The following is a 21,796-nucleotide window of genomic DNA, read 5'->3' as shown; positions in this document are numbered from 1 at the left end:
GGCCCCCACCCCAAACAGGAAGAAGCCCCAGTCCGATGACTGCCCTGAACGAGCCTGGCCTCGCCAACCCTGAAAATGGGCCTTTGGACCTTGCTCATCTCCAGCGCCGGGCGGGGCTCGCGGGGCTCCCCCCTCCCCACCGGCATCAGGCCGCTCACCTCTGTTTTTTTTCACCTCCCCAGGGTACTCCCGGACCAATCGGAGTCCCAGGCCCAGCGGGACCAAAGGGTGAAAGGGTGAGTGCTCAGTGGCCGGAGAGCCCACACACCAGGAGGGGTCCAGCGCCTCGGCCCAGCCACAGATCCTTGGCCCCAAACTCTCCTTAGACCAGCAAGCACCTCATCCGTGGCCTCGCCCAGAGACCCTCACAGCAGCCTGTGGGGGAGCCGGCCGGCCTGGGGGTTGCTCACTTTATCGCTGTGAGCGGACAGACAGACAGCTTCCTGTGCCCGGCTCCTGGTCACCTGGCATCAGTCACAGGCTCCATCTGGCCAGGCCCCGGGTGCTGCTGGGAGCAGACACACCTAAGCCTTGTGATGATATAGGGAGACAGCATGGAATGGAGTGCCCGGTAGTGTAAGAAAATCCTGGGCAACATCAAGAAGTCAGGAGGCCGGGGCGTTAGGCCAGCTCCCACAGTCACTGTCTCCCGTGGAGCGGGCGCGTGTGCCGTGCTGCTGGGGGGCTTGGCGCAGGGGAGGAGGAGGGCTGCCCTTCCCGTCCGCATCCACTCTTCCCGGCCAGGCCCCGGTTTCTGCACATTTGTAGGGGGAGATCACCGGAGGGCTACGGGGTGCTAGACTGTGCGGGGCTTCCGTGGAGAGTCTGCCCCAGGGGAGGCTCCGGCCCCCTCGATCCCGACCACACATCGCTGAGGGTGCGGAGGGTGGGAGCTTCTGAAGAGCCTCACAGGCGTCCCTCCCTGAGATCATAGCCACTTTGGGGACCAGGATGGCTGCTCTCAGGGCTGACAGTCGTGGCCTCAAAGAAGAAATCAAAGCTCTCTCTCTTCCCCCCTTCCCTGTCCATGCTGGTTTCCTGCTCCCCTCGGCTTCTACTTGAGGCCAGCTAATAGTACCTTCAGGGCACTGTCCAGTCTTTCCAGAGGGCCTTAGGGGATGGGCTTTGCTGGAGGGAGGGTGAGGGGGCCTCCAAGCCCCCCGCGTGGTGTCATCCACACCAGTCACACCCTCTGCCGAGCCCTTGCTTCGTAGAGGGCTCTTTGAAGGCACCAGAGAGATTTCCCGGGTTTCCTACAAAAACAGAAAACGGTGGGCGGAAGGTTGTTACCACATCAGGGAGGGCTCATGGGTTTCTTTCTCCTGTTTCAGGGCAGCAAAGGTGACCTGGGGATGACAGGACCAACAGGAGCGGCTGGGCTTCCTGTAAGTGTCATGCTTTCTCTCCACCTATCCCTACCCCTAGCAAAAGCCCTGCCCGGGCAGGAGCCCCAGAGCCTGAGCAAACATCCAGAGCCAAGGAGGATGCTGATTTCCATGACAGAGGAAGCTGCCAACAGCCGGGCAGGTGGAACTGCCCTGCTGGGCACCGCTCAAGGCAGACCCGGGGACACGTGGCCCCTGGGGGGTACCAGATCCTCAGCCACGTGGACCATCTGACCGGATGCCTCTGTGTTCGATGCAGCGGGCGGGGATCTCACAGAGGAACGTGCCGCGGCACCTGCCGTCGAAGAGGGGCAGAAGCAAAGCCAGATCATTGCAATGCAAGAAGGAGATATTTCGTGACCGGGAAGCCTTCCCAAGAGACTGCCTTCCCCGGCTTCAGCAGATTTCCTGCTGTGTTGTTATAAAGGTGGACGGCCTGAGAGAGCCAGGACCTCTGTTTCCCTCCCACTTGAAGGCTGTGTATCTGTTCGCCAGCTCCGTGCTTGGCTGCCCAAGCGGCTTTGCTGCGGCCAACCCGGCCAGGCTTTGCCTTGTGCGGCACCCCTAGCTGAGCTCACGGGGAACAGCCTGTGCCTTGAACAGGGGATATGAGCAGCTTTGGGGCCACTTTTCTAGCAAGAGCCTGGAGGGAGAGCCATGCAAACACCTCTTCTGCCGGGAGAGTTCTCTGCGCCCAGACCGTGTCCTCTGCACCTGCCACCTGTTGGCAGGACTGAGCTAGAAGAACAGGGCGGCAGGCCAGGGCCTCGGCTGCGGAGCGAGAAAACCAGAACCGTGTTCTTGGCTTCACCCATAACTCATTATGTGTCTTGAGGTCAAGTCCCTTTGTCCCCCCTTCCGTAAAATGGGGATAATTAAGCCTGTCTCTGATGAATTAGGCATCAGTGAAGACCTTTCTGAGCCTGGAAGGAAGGCTCATCCTTTCTTTTCTCACGAACGTGTCTTCATTTCTGTGATTTCTTGCAGGGTTTACATGGACCACCTGGGGACAAAGGAAACCGGGTGAGTCTGAGCCCTTGCACTTTGGCTCTGGTTACTAATGTCTTCATGACGTGGTGGAATGATCAATTGGGGATTCCTGACCTAACATTGGCAAATTCAGTTCTTCCTGGTAAATCGACCTAAATTAAAAGGCTCTCTAGTGAGGAGCTTACTCTGTAGCATTCAGGCAGCATGGGGCCCAATCTTGAAATGGAAGCATGGGTTTTTTCCATGGCAAGGGGAGACTGAATCCCATGGTGGCCATCAGACTAGCATTGCCATCCAGCAACGGGAGCCACGTGCCACTCTCTGCAGCGCCCTGCTAATGGACCCCTCGATGGTATTTTTAGACCCACCATTGCCTGGTTGCAGCCTTCTGAGACTTCATTTCTCCAGGCATCCCAGGCCGCTGGTGAGAGAGAAATAAATTCCAGTTCCAAGCACAAGCACACAACTGTTGTAAGCAGCCAGCCCTTTAAAAACTGATCACAGCCATTATTTCTCTTGGAAAGAGTCCGCAGGACCATGAAGTGAATGGCACCTTCCGAGGTCCTTTGCTGTCCTTTGGTTTCTGCCATCATCACCAGCACACAGCTGTTGACCATCCCCTGCACCCACAGCCCTGGGGTAGGATGTGACACACACCACATATCGGACACAGGCCACATCTGGGCCCGGCAGGGACCATTTAACTGCCTCTGACCCAGAGATGAGCTGTGGGTCCGTTCACAGAATGTCTCATCTGCTGCTTCATTGCAGAGGTCCCCAGAGTGTGACCCACAGCGCCTAGAGGCCCCAGCACATCTTCCGGTGGGTCATGTTGTCCAAGGGTCTTGGAGGAGAGAACGAGTGGGAGGACAGATGGAGAGACAGGCCAGAACCACGACAAAATATCCCGAGCTCACACAGACGGTTGGAGGCAGAACAGGTGGCTCCTAGACCCCAGGTCCTCCAGCTGATCTTCGAACACTGATAACTGTGTTCGTGAATAGAAAATGCCAGAATCCATATGCTTATATCCTGCACCAATTCCAGGTCTTTCCGTTGAAGATGTTTATTGTGCTCTTTGATAGCCCTCAATTCTGCTTCCTGGAAGCTGGTCGAAAGTAACTCAATTTGTTCCATATGTTTTATAAAGAAGAGAAGCAGGCAGAGTGACCGTGGAAGACCAAGTCTAGAAACCACTGGAATCATCAGACCTACTTGCAGAAATGTTCTGGCTGGGAAGCCCCCCTTCCTTCCTGTGCCATCAAAGGATGTAGGCCACTAAAAAAAAGAAAAAAGAAAAATTGATCATTCCACCTCTTGGCTGGCATACTAATAATCTTTCTAATTTATTTCTAAAGTGTTCCGGCTGTCTTTATTGTATTCAGTTAATACTTTTAAACCATTTCTTAGACTTTTTCAGTTGGCTTGCGGCAGTGGGCCATTCAAAGGCTGCACAAGCAGCGATGACCGCGTTGTCCCGGAGATGGAGGCAGGGCAGGCGGAAGCCCTCGTCGCAGGTGGAGGGGCGGCGGGCGGCCGTGATGCAAAGCTCTGGGGTGGTTGAATGAGCCAGTGAGGTCCCCAGGAATCAGTGGGAGAACATTCCTCCACTTCTCCTTCCTAAGGCTTTACAAACCTTCCCCTACCCCACTTGTCAATTAGCAACACGTCGCTTAGTAAAAGTCAAGTCCAGAAAACCGTCAGGTTGCACGAACCCGCTTTCCCGCAACTTTCCCGTAAACCGTAAAGAACAATCGACTTCTTCCAAAGAGCAGGTTTGCAAGTCAAGGAACAGCTTGTGTCCTCCATTCGAGAGCTCTGACCCCCAGGATGCCAGAATGTCCTGGAGGCGTGCCCCCTGCATCTCGCCTCCTCAAACAGACCTCTTTATACCACTGGCCCTAACAGACCTCTTGGGGGGAGATGTGAGGGCTCCGTAATAAAGCCTTCAAAACAAACAAGTTCTAAGCAGAGTCAGCGCTTTGCCACGGACGGTTCTTTCTCCCGAGGCCTGGAAGCTCAGAATAGTGACGCTTTGATGAAGGGAAAAGGCCAGAGGGGCTTCGACGACATTCTAGTTAGAAGCCTCGCTGTTGCTCGTGAAGGCGAAGCTGCAGGAGTTCGAGTCCCGGCCCCTGCCGGGTGTGAGAAGGGGGCTGCTCGAGGCCGCTCTCACACTTCACCGCACGTCACGCCTGGACCCGTGGAGAGGCCCTGGCCGGTGTGCCGCAAGCCCTTTGCTCCGTCTTACAGTGAACGGGGACATCGTCTTAAAACTACGCTTCTCTGTGTCCCACCAGGCAATGGTCTTGGTGCCTCTTTCCCATTCCTGAAAGGGAGAAGGTCCTTGTAGTAGCACGCAAGGCCCCGAGCCCAAAACAGGCCGTTTTCTAAGGGGACACACATGACCATGTAAAGAATGTCCTGTCCTTGTCACAGGGGACACTCTTCCCGGCCTCTAACAGCCCCGGGAATTTGGCCCAGGAACCACGTTTAGGATGAAAGAGTTCATCACAAGATAAAGGGTGCCCCAGGGGTGCCTGGAACTCTTGATCTCAGCTCAGGTCTCCATCTCAGGGTCGTGAGTTCAAGCCCCACATGGAGCCCACTTAAAAAAAGGGGGGGGGACAAAAAAAGATAAAGGGCAACATGAATTTGGCATTTGGCATCAGGAAAATCGGGTGAAACGGTGGGGCTCCCTGCAAGCCAGCCAACTGGAGGGTCTGCGTGCGTGCCGGGAGGCTGCAGTCGTTCTGCGACACGCCCCGCCTGGGTGTGTGTGCGTGCTGTGTGTGTGCGTGCCGTGTGTGTAAGCGGCCAGCTCTGCCAGGTCCCCTTTGCCTCCTTGCCTCTCCACCCTCCGTTATCTCTTTTGGCCTAGGCCGGACTCTTCCTCCCTTCTCTCCTTCCATACTTCTCCCTGCAGACGCGCACCCCATCGCCAGACCCCATCCCCTCATCTTTCCCCTCCACTCTCCCAGCTTCAACGCAGTTCCTCCAAAATCAAGTTCTGTATCTGTATTTTTTAAAGACCTCCGCTGCTTGACTTGTCTTTGCCCTCTGCCCACCTAGAATCCCCTCTTTGCCAGGCCTCTTTTGTGTCACTCTGGGGGTGGGAGGCAGGGAAGATGAAGGTACGGCTCGCACTCTAGAACCTTCGAAGGACACCCACTTTAAAGCCATCTCCTGGGCCCTCAGGACATGGCTCCCCACGGTGCAAGCTACGCACCCTGAAAGTCAGGACCACCGCGGCCGACCCTCTGTTGCCCGCAGGGAGATCATCCGGGACCTGGAACCCCACCCCCACCAGCTCCTCGGGAGCTTTGCCCACCCTCTGGACGTAGGCAGCTGCGTTCACTTTTACCCCGGCCCGACCTGAGGAGAAAGAGGCACCACGTTGCTGGGAAAGTTTACCCCGGGGCTTCCCCACCAAACAGCTAGCGGTTTTGCTGGTCCACGGCTCGGGGACTCTTCCTGCCGTCATGTTCTCGTTGGTGGCCTAGCTCAGAGCCAATGCGATGGCACGTGTCCTCTTGAAGACCTCATTTTCCAAGGAAGCGTTTGCACCTTAGAAAACTCACTCAGAACAGTAAACTGGAGATTACAAGGAACTTCTAGAATCAAGAAAGTTGAGGCGTTTCCAAAGATTCAGAGAAACATAAAAAAGCATTCTTGTCCTTGGCCCCCCTCTCAGGAACCGTGCAACCTTCCACTGCAGGAACACGGTGGGTGTGCCGGGCCACACCGCCGGCAGCCGGCTTGGCTCCAGTCCGGGTTCACAGGAAGTAATCGTCGCCACTGTCATCATGACAAAGCAGCTATCATTACTGAGCACGGACTCAATGCCACTATTAAATGGCACTATTAAATGTGCACAAAGACATCACAACAAAGTTATAAGGCAGGTGTAATTATCCACGTTGCACAGGTGAAGAAAAATAAGGCTCAGAGAGGTTGAGTAACTTCCCAAAGACACACTGCTGGTCACAGGCAGGACCCACTCTGGCTCTAAGCCTTTCTTCTGATCCCTGTGCTGCCCGCCTCCAAGGCCTCGTCCACCTCGGGGAGCACTGTGGAAGCCCCCCGACATGAGACAGCCAGCCTTCTGTAGTGGAGAACTGTTTCCAAGGAGACTCCCCACGGGCACACTTGGCCCCTTTAAAAGGAGACCCAACATAGGACAATCCAAGCTCAAATTCATTGCGGAGAATTCCCCATAGCCTTTCTTGAAATGGAGAGTGACCCTGACACATACAAAAGGGGGTTCAATGTAAAAAGATGATGCTTACTGAAGTTTTTCAGAAACAAGTGAGTTCCTTGAGCCAACTTGTCTATACACAAATCAGCTGCCTCTGATTCAGACCAGAGGCCAGAGCCACACATACGATAGGAGGACCTAGCCGAGAGCCAGGGGCCACCCAGGAGCCCTGGACACACATGTACACACGTGTGCTTGTACGCTCACACACAAGCACACACTCGCACATGCATGCACGTGTATACACATGCCCAACACACACTCATACACCCGTATGTGCAGACATTCACACACACGTGCACACACACACACACACACACCAGGACTCTAAATCAATCATCTTGCCTCCTAACAGAGTACCAAAGGGATGCCAACCAACTGGGACCAAGGTTGTCAGGTCAAAGTCTTTCCAAAACGGACCCTCCGGAGAAGGAAGTAGGCCCCGCTGTTCATCCCAGGCCCGCTCTGGGCTCAGAATTAGCAAGACTGGCCCCCGAGTAGCTTCTACCTGCCTTTCCCTCCGCCTCCAGCTCTGAGCCTTCCTGCTCCCCACCCCCGGGCCTCAGTTTCTTCCCCTGCTCCCCTGCCCACTGGCTTTAGCCAAGGTTTCCAGTTTCTAGAGGGGTGGGGATGAGCGCTGACCTCAAATCTCATTGGGAAGAATATCCTAATTAAGCCAGCCTATTTTCCCTCTTCCATTTTTTTTTTCTTTTTCTGTTTCTAACCTTAACACATGAATGATCCTGAAGTTTTGATGTTATTTTTTTCTCTCGGACTAAACCATTATTTACAGGGGGAGAGGGGGAAGAAAGGCTCTAGAGGGCCTAAAGGGGATAAGGGAGACCAAGGAGCGCCTGGATTAGATGCCCCCTGCCCATTGGTATGTCTTCATTTATCACTTGTCATTGTTCTGGTTTTTTCCTTGAGGTTTGCAAGTTGGAAGCCAAGAAGGCAAATAAACTAAGCTGATGAGGGAGCGTCTACGCTGATGCTACCCAATCTATCCGTGCACTTGGCCGGGGGGGTTCCGCCCGCTGTGGGGCGTGCCCTCACACCACAGCTGCACATCATTCTGGCGACAGCCCTTCCCTGTGAAGAGGCAGAGCACTTGATGTGTGGAGACAAGAACCCCCTCCCCGAGGAAAGGGATTTTGGAGCAGGCCTCGGCTCCCCACTCCAGGATAGATTTGGAAGCCGGTGGAGCATTTGCGAGCCACACATTTGCCTTCTTCGTTTCGTGGCCGCCTCTGTGGCCAGCAGCTCAAGCTGTTGGAATCCCCTGTCAGGATGCAGGACACCCGGGTCTGTGTCTCCCTCGGGCCATCTAGGCCCCAGACGGGGTAGAACAAGGCCAGAAAGGGGCTTGTAATATACAGCCTCCCAGCGCCCACCAGCCATGCAACTAAAACAGCAGACCAGAATCAGTGGACAGACCCCCCCCAAGAAGCACCCTCAAACAAGGTCATGACTTGTGGCACGTTAGCCGGGCTTCTCAAGGGCCTTCACAATCCTTTTGAAGGTTCTGAAAACTATACTACGCTAAATTTGAAATTCATTGGTGTTTATTCCAAGTGAGGCTTTAAACAGAGAGGGGGCCGGTTGGACACGTTCCACAGCTCAGCTCTCGCGGAGCCCAGGAGAGCACTGAAGTGGAATCTGGAAAGTGGGAATCCGCTGGGATTGGCGCTCTACTTGTAGCTGCCTCGAGGGTCCTGCATCCTGGCCGGGGAGGGACCTGGGCCTCTCCACTCCACCGTCGGAGCTGGCCCACCTTGACCTAAATAATCATCGTGGTTGGTTTTGTGAACAGGGACACCGAGGTTTTAAAGGAGAGAAAGGGGAGCCGGGGTTACCAGGGCTGGACGGACTGGATGCCCCATGCCCATTGGTATGGCCTCACCCTCCCCTGCCTGCATGGCCGACTCGGGCTTCCCCACGTGTGTGGTTCTCGCCTGCATGCCTCTCCGGCCGCCCCCCGACACACACGCCTCTTGCCCCTTCTCTCTCCCCGCCCTGGCTGGTCCCCAGGGGCTCCCGCCATGCCCCCTCGAGCATGCAGTTTGCCAGGATGCTTTCTTGGCTTCTTCCCGAAGCTGCTTCCAAAGCACCTGCCCTTAATGTGAGCCGTCCCACCGCCCCCCAAGCCAGCTCTGGCTGCACCTGATTCTCCTTTCACAGCAGCTTCTAGCCCTCCTGCCCCCAGAAAGAAAGCTAGGGAAGTGGATTCTCTGGACAGGTTCTCAGCAACCGTGACTTCCTTCGCACACTGCAGTTGGTTGGGCAAGCATCCCCGAGCTCCTGGCAAAAGACTTAAATGAGATGCCCGAGCCGGTGCCACACCCCTTCCCGCTCCCCCCATCTCTCGAGGTGGCAGGGGCTGGTGATGGCATGCTCACAAACACGGTAGACTGAGAAGTTCTAGAACGGAGGTAGAAGAGGGGGCCGCCCTGCCCATTCTTCCAGGCTGGGTCTGGGGTTGCTGCCCCAGTGATACCACCAGCACCAGGGGATGGTCCAAGATCAGGGTTTTAGATGCTAAAGGGCTCGTCCCTTTTGCTCAAACCCTGGAAGATACTAGAAGACCATCCCTTGGCTTTCCTTCCTTCCATCTTTAGATGGTTCACCACCAGCAAGTCTGGAAGAGAATGGAAAGGTTGGGAATGTCGTTGAGGAAGAGAAGAGAGGAGACGGGGAGGCACTTAGGAGTCCTCTCCAAGCATGTCCCGGTGGAGTGGCCACAGTGCTGCTCGCGCCAGGCCCAGGTCCCCTCGGGCAGGGACATTCTCGACCCTGCAGCCGTCCAGGGGAACAGAAGATGGTGCCTCATTCCAAGGCAGTTGTCTTACAAGGCTCCTGCTCCCCGAAATGTCCCCCAGGAGGTCTGGAGTTCGCGGAGCTATCTTCATACAAGTCATAGTCAGATGAGGACCCGGGTCCCACATCCTGCCCCAGGATCCCAAGGGAATTATTTTTGAAGAGAAGGGAAAGTCTTGTAAGAAAATGTGCTATGTGGCCCCAAGAGGTGACCACAGAGCCCCGTGAGGAGACTTTTTAGGACCAGTGTACGAAACAAAAGAGTGTAGAGGAGCTTGCTTCCTGTCTCCCCACTGCTGAAACCCCGCCCGGCCTGATGAACCCAAGCATGCAGCCATGGGACCCCCTGGTCCCTCCAGAGCACCTCCATTACTCACCAGCCAGGTCTCCCCTCTGCCACATGCCTTCCATGATCTGAGCACCTTGTGTTCTGCCAGCTGCAGCCCCAGCCCCCTGCTCCTCTCTCCCACGCTCCCTCTGCCTGCCTCGCTCTCCTCCGCACCCCTGCCACCGTCATGGGCCAATGGGAATGCCGCTGTGGCCTGCGGAGGCTCCTCTCCCTTCCAGGGTCCATGTGAAGTGTTGCACCGTGGCGGCTGGGGAAGGGCGGGCTGGGGAAGGGAAGGTCTTCATGAGGCCCTGGAATGTACCACCTCCCCCTGCAGACCCTCCCTGACCCAGAGGGGACAACGAAGGTCATCTTCCTTTGGTCCTTAATGCGAACTATGTTTCTCACCGTTGCTCCTTTCCCCGTCTCCCACACTGTGTTATTGTGGACATGGGGGAAGGGGGAGCTATCTTAGTACAAGATAACTAGACTTCTTCGGCCCTCCGTGTCGGGCCGGCTGCCTGCTGAACGCCAGGTGAGCGGTTTAGGTACCTCTCGTGGTCTGGGGCACAGAGGGCTCCCCTTCAACTGCTTCTGGGCTGACCACTTGCTCCGGTCCCCGAAACCCTGTGTCCAGTCTTGCTGTGCCCTGGAATGTGGATTCTAGAATCTGGGCTGCAATTCTAGTAGACACAGACTGAAAACCAGATCTTTGCCCTGGTTCAGCCCCACCCTCCCCACATTGTCTCATGGAACTTCCAGATTCCCCAAAGGGTATGCCAGAGAGGCGGGGGCACCGGGGCCCGAGGAGACTCAGGTGCTCCTCAGGGGCCTCCAGCAAAGGAGACAAACGGTGCACAGTTGATGTCCATCCTCCACTTCACCCCCCCCCATTCCCAGCGATGGCTAAGGCTGTGCCAGAGGCCAGCGTCGCCTTGCTGAAGGCACCTCAGGGCCACGTGGTAATACCTGTGAGGCGACTTGCCCCTTTGTGTCCCGTGCTCCTCCTTATTGACTGTCATATGGACCTGCCTAGACGTCCTCCTCCTTCAGCTAAGGAAGAGAGGCAGCTCGGATGGCAGGAGAGCTGGGGACACTGTAGCAGCCATTTCATACAGCCACGCCTCCCCCGGGCTTTACAGAGCAAGAGACAGGCCGCCAAGTGCCGGGAGACTTAGTCATGAGCACCTAGCCCTCAGGACAGCCAGCGCAGAGACCCGCGGGGCTTCGGGCTGTCCTTCATGGGGCACTCAGGTCACCCTGCTGCCTGACCCCACAGGCTAGGGCAGCCCCTCTTGGCTTTGCACTGCGACTACATGGGACCCTAGTCAAGGGGACATCCGCCTGGCTTGCTTCCCAGCCCCTTCCGAGGCTCTGCCCTGCGGCAGAGAAGAGAAATAGACAGGAGGTGGGCTGTACCCAGATCAGCTGCCACAGGGTTGGTGGCCCTTGTCCCCCCATCCCGCTCGCTTGGGGGGCTGTCTCAGAGTCTGAGCCGTCTGCCTTCCTTCCCCACTGCAGGGCGAAGACGGCTTACCGGTCCAGGGCTGTTGGAACAAGGTAAGGCTGCCCGGTGGTTTGCGGTACCTCGGGGCACACGGCCCCCTTCTCAAGTGTGATTACGCACGTGCAATTTCCAGCCTGGGCCTCTCTGCAAATGACGTGGGTCGAGAAGGGAAGGCTCCCAAAGGCAGGGTGCCCGTTAAACATCCCACACGCTGCATGCACTTAGAGAACTTTCTAAAATGCTTTTTCAGGCATCCGCAGACCCCGGCGTCTGGAATTTCCATGAAGCCACACAGCTGACATCTTTATGCTTTGTGTGGTTAATTTCCACAGCACCTTTCCTCCGAGGACTACTAGACCACGTTTTAAAATTAGTTATCAGTAGCTATTCTCACAGTGTTCACACACGGTCATTTAAGCCATTAAGCCACATGATAACATTTATCCAGATGTAGGGAATCTGAGTTGCTTAAACTATACCCTCACATCGCTTCTCCACCTCATCGTGGAGACCGGCCGGGTCACCACTCTCCCCTTTCCGTTGAGCTGAAGCTGCCGGAGCTTCGTGCTTGCACACACGAGTCCTGCAGCCCAGCCCCTCCCGGGGCCCCAGAATTCCTACCAGCAGTGAGTTTCCGTGTGTTCGCCCTTGCATCGCCATCATTAAAGCTGTCTGACACCACAGGGCTGTGCCCCTGCAGCCAGGGCCCCCCAAGCACAGGGCTCCTCGGCTTGACAAGGGCCATCGATTTGCTAATCCAGAAGCATTAGTGGGTCCTCGGCAAAGGTAGCCCCTGCCGTGCTGCTCCCCCTCCCTCCGCCTTGCTCCCGCTGAGATGTCTCGTGCCCTCACGCCGTGGTCTCCAAGTGTTGGTCTGTCCTCATAAAAGGGCCGGAGAGCCCAGCATGTCCAAGAGTTGGGGCTTAGCTAATCGAGCCCTGTCTCAGTGACAGCGGAGGCCACTTACAATCAGACGAAGAGCTCCTCTGGGCTAAATGCCCAGGCTCTCATTAGTTCACAGGACTGAGTTAAAAGTAGTGAAACCACCGAGACGCCAGGCCCAAGGCGGAGTCCCTACACGGCCAGGTGCCCAAAGCATCCCGGACCAGGGAAAGGGAGAGCTCAGCCTCAAGGGAGAGGCTGCCCCGAGAATCCGCCCCTGCAGCCATGCCTCATCCCCTTGGCGTGTTCCCCTAGACCTTTTAAAACCACAGACGCAGGGAAGAGGTGCGTGGAATGAGGTGTTTCCAAGATTTCCTGCTTCACGGTTGCGGCTGATGGTTAGGAGATGGGAGTGGTTGAGCTTAGAGGGGGAAGAACAGCTGCAGGGTCTTGGGGAAGCAGCCCGAGAGCCTCCTGTCTGTTGGTTCAGGCCATAAATTCAGGCTGGGAAGGTGCAGTAATTCATGAACAGCAGGACCTCCAAAGGCCACATGGAGAGCAGGTGCCCTCTAGTGTCCACGAAGGGGGTGACAGGAAGGCGAAAGTGATTTTCTGCTTTGGGGTGCAGACGCACTAGGGCCTTCCACCCAGGGGGCCATGGTGCCCCTATCCAGAGCTGCCCGCCACCGCAGCCCTCCAAAGAGCACACTGCTTTCCCACAGGGAAGGAGACACCCACAAACCCACCAACACTAACTCTACCTTGTTTTGTGTGTTTTTGTTTTGCAGTGATGCCTCTAACCTGGGATTGGCCTGTGTGTGTGTTTGTACATAGAATATTTATTTTTATACAGTTTTCACTTTTTGAAAATGCCAGAAGTATGATGCATCTTACAGATTATTAAAAAAAAAAAAAGAAAAACCTGCATATTTTGTACAGAAAATGCCAACCTCTTTCCCTTTGTTTACAAGATGTCTTGTGTAAGTCTACGACTCTAATACACGTTTTGTTTGTGAGTATGGGCATATGTTTGCATGATATTCGTGCACACTTATGAAGTATTGACGCTTAATAAATTATTGTGTTCTGGTGCCAAAGGGGGCCGGCCAGCACCAACCTGCTCGCTAGCTTATGTGTGAATTCACGGGGGACGTGGAGGTCAGGGGTGTTTGCCAGCTAGGTGTGTAAAAATATTTTAAACTCTTATGGATTTTCATTATTAAAAAAAATGAAACGTGGCAACTCATGATCCTGATCAATCATTAAATTTAATACATTCTTTCTTGCAAAAGCAGGAAGTCCCAGAAGCAGGGGTCCTCGGAAGTTTAGGGTAACGTATGGAAATGTGAGGGCCAACAGTGAGAGGGAGGGAGGGGTCACTTAAGCAAGGTCCCTTGCATGTCACATATCCCAAGTTCGTTGTGGTGCCATTTGAGCATTTCAAGTTCAAGTTCAGGTCTGCGGAAAGCCCCTGGGTCCCCAGGGATCCAAAGGGCTATTTGTTATTGTTTTCGGTATTGGGGTGATTTTGTGGTTTTCTTCCTTTTGAGCAACAGTCAGCAGTGACAGCCCTTGCTTCTGGTAGCTGTTCACGCGATGCACGTTTGCAAGGCTCCCTCCCCCCTCAGCAGCTGAGGCCATTCCACTGCGACCAAGAACGTTCGAAAACACTCACAGATCTGGGCCAGATTGGCCATCCGAAGTTGGGTTTATTTTTTAAGAAATAGAGTTTTATAGAGTTCTCTTCGCAGTGCACAGCTTGGTAAAGGTCTCGGGAACCTTGCCTGAAAGACCACGTATGAACCACCCGTGGTGTGGCCCACAGGTCTACTGTTTGATGTTTGAAACCATAAATTGGTGTTGCTTTGGGGCTTGAAAATAGCAAACTGCTTGGGTAGTGGAACCGTCCCCCCTCATTTTATTTCATTTTACTTCTAATTTTTCTTAATAGATCCTTTCTTCATAGACAGGACAGTGGCAAATTTACACTCAGACTCTGTCCACACACAGTCCCATGAACTCCGCATGAGGGGGTGTCACGGCCAGGACACTTGCCACGTGGCTGTAATGGGACCCACACGCTGCCCAGACCCACGGGGACCAAGCATTCCCACTCTAGAGCTCCACTCCATGTTTTGGGACTCAGACAGCTTCCTCCTCTGAGTCTCGCCTTTCTTGTCTGAAAAGCAAAATGGTGGAATTGGAGCTGGGCTCTGTGATCACTGGACGGAGCTCACCGGTCCCCTCCCCACAGAGCAGAAGCACCGGGGCCCTGGGCCCAAGCCTCCAGATGGCACAGTGGCTATTCTGATGGCAGGGGAGTTCCAGGATGAGGCCCTCTCCAAGTCACCCTGAGTCCAGGGACACTTCTCACCCCAAGCCAGGGCCGGTGCCTCAGGCAAAGCGCCACAAGCCTGGGCCCCCGGCACTTTCAGGAGCTAAGAAAATATTTTCATTTTCATTTCTTTTAAATTCGGGGTCGGGGGGAAATGAATCTATAATAATGAAACCAGCCAGGGTTATACTTGTCCTTCTATCAGAGCTGTCATAAAATATCATTTTTGCCACAAAGGCAAAAGTGTCCACGGCCCATGAAAGTCACAATGCAGCCCCGCCCACATCCTCCGCTCCCCAAGATTTGCTGATTTCTGCCACCTGCAGTGCCGCCCCTCACCCCTTCCTTTTGTTTCCTTCCACCCCAACGGAGGTCCTGAAGAATCAGGGTAACCCGGTTCTTGTGCACCTGCTGCCTTTCAGGCTCTCAGTGGAGCAGTCTGAACCCACGGATGGCCTCGGACTAGAGTCAAACATTAGCTGGAAGGCTCCGGGCCTGAGCTTCTGTGGGAGCTGAACACCCTGGCTGCCTGGCTGAGTAGAAGCCTCTCGCACTTTCTTTCAGTCCTGGTGTTATCCATTTCCTTACTGCACCCCAGCGAACACCACAGGGATCCAGAGCCCCTCGCAAGAATAGAGAATAGCATAGAAATATGTGTGAGGGAAAGTTTAAAAGTCAGTGTCAAGGAGAAATAAGTACAGAGGAGGGGACAGGAGGCCCACATGGGCCTCCACGCATTTCCCTGCGAGCTGCCGGCGGTCAGAGACCAAAAGGATCGATCCGGCTGGTTTCAGTGGCCACGCTGCCCTTCCCAGCGCGAGGCAGGTCACGGGGGTGGACTCTGTGTGCAGGCTCGTCTCTCCCTGTGCTCTGGAGCCTCATGTCTCTTCAGCCAGGACCCTCCTCCCCGCAGGGCCTGACTTCGGGGCTCCCCTGGGCCTCGCCACTGGGACCTCGATTCAGCTGGCCTCTGGGTCCGATGTGGAGCAGGGAGATTAGAAGTAGGAAAAGCGATGGCCGGGAAGTCTGCAGAGTAGCTGGGGACGGGTACACATGCCAGCAGACCAGAAGCACAAGGAAGGCCGGGCGCCAGGAGAGGTGTAGGAGCACCGCGGGAGCACAGACAGAGCAGGACGGCGCCCGGGCCGGTACCAGGGAGCGTTCACGGAGCTCAGAGACACTCATCCCGTTCCTGGGACTCGCAGCCCCTTCTGCTGAGAACCGCTTGCCCAGGAAGTGAATGCAGCCCCCAAGGCCCACCCCATGGGGCAAATTACAGTCCTGTTGGCGAACATTCTCTATGAACTGCAGACCCCTTGCCTCCTGGGGCTCACTGCCCCGTCCAGCCCTGCCCACTGGCTCAGCCACCCCGTTACGGCCCACCACGGCCCACCTGCAGGCCTGCCAACACCCAGGGTCACAAACCAGGGAGCCAGCGCCCCCGCAGGTGAGGCCCAAATAACCACTCTCACCAAGGTCAGGGACCTGTGCCTCTGTAGTCACACCTCACTAAGGAGGGAATGGCTCCTTCCCCACGGGCCCGCACCACCCCACCTCTGCCTCACTCTCTGCTTCCTCCCTGCCAGGCCCAGAGCTGGCCTCCCTTCCGGGGCCCCTGATTTCCTCCAGCAGAATGGAACGCCACTGACCTGGGGGGCGCTTGGAGGGGCCCAGGAAGGGGGAGGGCACCAGCCAGCCAGTCAGGAGGCTCAGCTTCTGGTCCCTCCTCCACGGTCAACTATGTGGCACGGGACAAAGTTACTCCAGCTCTCAGTTTCCCCAAATGTCAAATGAGGAGGTTGACTTGGGTGACCTCTGACAACCTGAAACCCGCTGCTTCCACTGACGGGTCGGCCCTGGGAGGACCGGGACGTTGGCGCGTTCCCGCCCCCTCTAGCTAGCGCCATCTGGCTGGGACAGTGTGATGCATGGAGTTAGCATTGCAACGCCGCATGCTGCATGCGTGTGCTCCGTAAGCCTGAAGATCGGGGCTCCGAGGAGCCCGAGCCGGCGGGGTCAGTGAGTGGGGTCGGCTCTCCTCGGGCAGGGGTGGCGGCAGATGCTGTTCTCTCACTGGTGTCTACACTGCAAGATTTATCAGAGATGAAGGGATACAGGTGTAACCATCTGGCACACAGGGGGGATCCGTAGAGCCCCACAAAGGTTCAAGGACACTGTGCTGCGTTGCTAAGGTTCGCCCCGCCTTCCCCCACATCCGGCTCTCTACACCCCTGCCCTGCAGGCCCCGCACCAGCGCAGCCTGGCCGCCCCGCCCCCCAGCCCCACACCTGGACACACTTTCAGACACCCCGAGGGTCAGGCACCTGTGGCTGCACGTCTCTGAAAAGAAGGGAGGGGTGGGCCACCAGTGCGTGACCAGGGAAAGAGGGCGCACATGAAGAGGGCAAGCAGGGAAGGAAGGACCGGAGAGGGACCGGCTGCGCCTTTCTTCAAGGACCAGACTTTCGAGGTGGCGTTTCCTTGAGGCAGGAGGCCCCTCACTGCGGTGGAGGAGGGGGAGATGGCGCAGGGAGAGGGAGTTGGGTTATATGTGCTGAGGCAGAATTCCACACACAAAGTGACCCCCTGGTCCTAGGAAAGGCCTGCCTCCAAGGAACAGCCAAGCATCTGTGAAGGGCGGTGTAGACAGAGGCAGAACCGGACTAAGGCCGAGCCTTAGCACCACGCGGCCTTCCCCAGCCCTCGGGGGGCTCACAGGTCCCTGCACACACCCTCCACCTCCCCCTCCACGCCTTCGCCACTCCAGGCCCTTTGCCTGCAAGGCTGTTCCTTCCCACTCGCCAAAATTCTACCTTCCTTTCGAGGCCCAGCTCAGACCACCAGGGCCCTGGGAAGCTTTTTCTGGGTTCCTAAGTTGGTGAGTCTCCCTCCTTGGAAAAACCCAGAACTCTGTGTTCTTTTCTTCCTCCACCTTCTATGAGAGGAGGAAAAGTCAGTCCTCCACACCAGACAGTGAACTCCTGGAGGGCAGGGACTTTCTAATTCATCAGGCACCTGGAGACCTATAGCTCAATGTCTCCCTCCCCCTGTCAAGGCTCATAAACACCCATGACCTGCTGAGTCATCGGTCTACTTGATTAAAGCACCTACTACGTGTGAGCAGTGGGTAGGGAGGCCAGGCTACTATGGACTGTGAGACACAGTCTGCCCTCCAGGAATGAGCAGGGATGCCCAGCAATGCCAAGACAGATGTGCTAAGTGCTCACTGAGGGCACAGCCGGAGGACTCCGTGGCAGCCAGTGTGGCCAGAATGAGGAGGGAGTTTGCTGGGAAGGGATTACAGAGGCAGGAGAGAGGAGCTGGCTGCCGCGGACAAGCAGTCTCTCCCTTGCCTCGTCCTCCATCCCCTTCCACGGAGCATCAGCCTGGGCCACGCTTGCTTCTCAAATCAGGGGAGGGCAAATGAGATTTCTGCAGAAGAAAGGGGGTAGAGAAGGTGGGTCCGTGCTGGGAGTCCACCGGGGTTGGCCGGGTCTGTGGGATCCCCCTGGCCCGGGGAGGTGTCCCCACAAGCCAATCCCCAGTGAGGCTCCTTTTCAAACATCCCCTTCTCTCTGCCTCCTCAAGGGCCAGAGTCCATGGTTGGTGGCCAAGAAGTGAAGCCAGCCAGCCCAGAGTCTTGGGGAATGCGCCTTGCCCTGGAGGAGGGAGAAGACGGACCTGCCCCCGAACAGAGGGTCGCGGGCCAAACCCTTCCCAGGGGACTGGCTTGAGGGCTGATCAGAGGGTGACCACAAGAGACTGGGGGCCGTCTGCCCCCCATAAGGGCCAGAGCTCAACCAGAAGAGTGAGGGCTGGGCGTGCCTGCCTCCTCCAGCTCACGGCCGGGATTTCTGCTGCAGCCTGCAGCTAGGACTCTCTGTCGTTCCTGCACCCTGAAGGGCTCTTTGCTGCCCCTTTCTCATGGACACTTGCGGTTCTCTGAGCAGCCTCTCTGCAGAGGGGCTGCCAGCAGGGTCATGCTCTGAGCTTGGAAAGCCTCCCCAGGAGGCTGGGGCCAGACACCTGGCACCTTCCTAGCTCCTTCTCAACACATTTCCTTTCACTTCCTTCGGTGCGGCCCTGTGCAGCCTTTCGCTTCCTGGGTTCTTTCAAACGTAAGCTCATGAGTGCACCAAGCTGGAAAAGCAGAGGGCATCTGTCTTCCAGAGGAAAGGGCAATGATGTCAGCAAGGAGAGAAGCCCGTGAGCAAGACGGGGCAACGAGGTGGGATGCCGGGGCTGGCGCTCAGAGCCCAGGGCTTCACGCCTGCAGTCTGGTGTCCTGAGAAGCTCCAGCCAGTACGGAGCTGACCACGAGGGAGAGAGGCAGCAAGCTACGTATTTTCGAGAGGATCGAGAACAAGCCCTCTTCCTTTCACCAAATTGTTGAAGCGACAGTACTTGGAAACTACCCACCCACTGCCTTCCTTCTCCCTTGCTCACCACACGCAGACCACCCCACCGCCTGCCTCTCGCGCGAATACGGTGGCTGTATTCTCTGGTTCAGTCGAGGACCCTCCCAGCAAGTAAGGGAGGGCGCTGCTGCTGATCCTGCCGTGACCGTGGGTGTCCACCTGGCAGACCGGGAGGTGGGGCCACAGTAACCGTGATCCCCCAGCCTTTCCAGGGCAAGCTCTGGCGAGGACTCAGCCCCCCCAAACAGACACCAGGGCTCAAGGTGTCAGGGCCAGGCGGACACTGCATGGAGCACAAGGATACCCCTCCTCCCGCCCCCGTTCTCACCTCCACTCCTCTCTGGTGGGAGGTAAGAGCAGAACAGGAATGGCATCCACATCGGGAGGGAGGCAGGCCAGAGAAAGGCAGAAACAAAGGGTGGTGGGTATTCAAAGGAAAGCGATGTCTTCTTGAATAAACCGACAGCTCAGAGGAATTTCTCCCCAGGACATTTCCAAGATGGATAGACTGGGGCACCGGCACACATTCTGACCTTAATTCCATAACATCTTTTCTCAGCCCTACAGGTTAAAGAAAATGCATGAGAACAGGTTTCTGGTTTTTCCCCTTCGCAGTGTCTGGCCCACAAAGCTGTCAATCCAGTCCTGCCCCTCCCTGATCACTCCATGTGCTCCGCCTTTGGATGCTTGTTTTAATAGGAACAGCAGCCTCTTTACCTGAGGGGGAGGACCACATCCGGGGCTGCAGACAAACGGCTGGGGGCCATCTCGGACCCCTCTGGGGTCAAGGGCCCTCGTGCATAACCGAATGTGGCAAAAGTCATGGCTCGTGGACCCGGAGAGTGCTCCAGGCATGACATGGGGCTCGGTGGGTACAGCCAGGTTAACCCGCCACCCAACACTCCTGCCATCCTGCGAGCAGAGAAGAAATAAACAGCATCCCTATAGGACATGACACACAAGTGAGTGGGTTTGAGGACTTCGGATGACTCACAGGTTCCTGGACATTTGTATGTGGTCAGATGGTCTGCATCACCCGCCAGCAAACCTCTCGGAGCCAATCACCGTCGAGGAAGACAGACCCAGCAGGGCCACCTTTTAAGAGAGGACACTGCCAGTCCCTGGGCTCTCTTCGCTGTCAGACATACAGTGAAACAGCCTGCTAACAGACATTTTTCTTGCACTCCGCTCATTCCGAAGACCAAGTGTTTCCTTGAAAGCGTCCGCCAGAATAAACACGCCTGCAAGTCCCGCAGCCAGAGGGAAAGCGCCGTGGCCCGGAGGAAGCAGGTGGGCGCGCTGGCCCTGACTGCCACCTGCCACCCGGCCACCATGGGGCCACCGCGCTCCCAGCCTCCCCAGCCTCCTTCATCTGTCCTGCCTGCCTCACCGGTGGGTGGAAAGACCGGGAACGCGGCAAAGCGCTCTGCCAAAGTTAGACAATGCACCGGTTAGTGTTCACCGTTCAGGAAAAAAATCTTGCTTTCTGTAGTCACACCTCAGTGAACTGGAGCCGCTTGAGAAAGGATGCATTAAAATCTCCAGTGAAATCAGATTCAGAGCAGGCCCTCTTGTGTCCACCCAGAGGGCCTGGAGGACAAACGGAGGACATCGAATCACAGAGTCGTAGACATGGTGGCCGATGGGGCGCGGACAGGATGATGTGTGTGGACTGCCCCCCTGGGAAGTCGCTTTTTAAAACTAAATCCCATAAAGGCTCCTAGGGTTTCATTTTTCTTTTCCCTGAAAGGGGAAAACTGGCAATTTTTTTTAATCCTTCCTTAAAATACCCGTTACCCATATTCCTGGTTGAATGAGGCTTCTCCTTTTGGTGGACGCCAACGGAAGATGTTTTATTGGTGCCAGGCCGCTCCTGTCCCCAGCAGCCTCCCTCCCTCCTTCTGCTCCCCACAGGGGACCTCTTCCACACCACGGGCAAGACACCCGGGCCAGCCATCAACCTGTTGTCTTAAGTTTAACAATCATTACCTCACTAATTCAGGAGAAGTTCTAGCGCAGGAAACTTCGGTGCAATTATAACTGAGCTTTAATGCATTTTTTCAAAGCGAGTCAGAATGTAATTTTCAGAATTGCATAACGAAGGTCAACAGCATATCTGACCACTGTATAGATTAGGCAGTGGGGGGGGGCGGGGGGAGTTTTCAAGAGTAATCCCTAGATGATAAAAGCACTAACTCATTATTGTTTTTTCTTGTACTTACTTTTGGTAAGGACCTGTCCGTACTGCTGGCAGTGGGTCTTTTCTACGGAAGAAAACCTTTACCTGTATTATAGTTTGCTAATGGTGTAAGTTTTTCTATCATTTCTGTTTTGATGTTAAAGCAAGATATCTTCTTTTTACTAGTTGTATTTTTCTTATGACTTTTAAAAAGTTATTTCCCCTGAGCTCTCCTTTGGGTCAAAAGCGCCTCCTGTGAAGGCATTGTGGTGCTAAACCCCCTGGAGTGACCCATCCCCCCACCACCTCCTCACCCCAGGGGTCCCCACCAATGTGCACAGCTGCCCCATCCTGACCCCTGCAGGAATCCCTTTTACACAGGAGTGCCTTTACCAAAAAGACGTCATTTTGTCAACACACAGGACCTTTCCTGGGTGGCAGATCGGTCCCTGGTTTCCAGGGGGCCCCCATTATTACCTCCATTCAGTGTCTAGAGAGAGGCTTGCTCCCCCTTGCCAGGTAAAGCAGATGGTGAGAGCCTGAAAGGTTTCTGCCGTCTTGATATTCGTGGCGCTTTGCCAAATGGTTGCTAAAGCCCCTCCCCCCAGGGCTAAGGCTCCCAGCCCATCTGCTCAGATGGCTTTCTGGCACCCCCTTCCGATCTCTCACCTCCTCAGCTGCCATCCGCCCTTGGCCTGTT

At 55.8% G+C, this 21,796-nt stretch overlaps 1 protein-coding gene across 1 annotated transcript in view; it reads left to right on the top strand.

The window, feature by feature from the left end:
* The window catches only part of COL13A1 (collagen type XIII alpha 1 chain), a 79,948-nt gene extending 66,664 nt beyond the window's left edge, over nucleotides 1-13,284 (top strand). Inside the window, exons 33-38 of the mRNA XM_045783254.2 lie at nucleotides 183-236; nucleotides 1,332-1,385; nucleotides 2,373-2,408; nucleotides 7,427-7,513; nucleotides 11,297-11,335; nucleotides 12,953-13,284. Coding sequence (XP_045639210.2) covers nucleotides 183-236; nucleotides 1,332-1,385; nucleotides 2,373-2,408; nucleotides 7,427-7,513; nucleotides 11,297-11,335; nucleotides 12,953-12,955 — 273 coding nt within the window. The 3' untranslated portion in view covers nucleotides 12,956-13,284. The remainder of the gene's footprint in view (nucleotides 1-182; nucleotides 237-1,331; nucleotides 1,386-2,372; nucleotides 2,409-7,426; nucleotides 7,514-11,296; nucleotides 11,336-12,952) is intronic.
* Nucleotides 13,285-21,796: the final 8,512 nt, after the last annotated feature.

Source organism: Ursus americanus, chromosome 6 (genome assembly GCF_024610735.1).
Source record: "Ursus americanus isolate L20-20 chromosome 6, mUrsAme1.1.p, whole genome shotgun sequence".
NCBI classification, from domain to species: domain Eukaryota; kingdom Metazoa; phylum Chordata; class Mammalia; order Carnivora; family Ursidae; genus Ursus; species Ursus americanus.
Note: the sequence above shows the minus strand (reverse complement) of the source record. Positions and strands in the feature narration are given on the sequence as shown.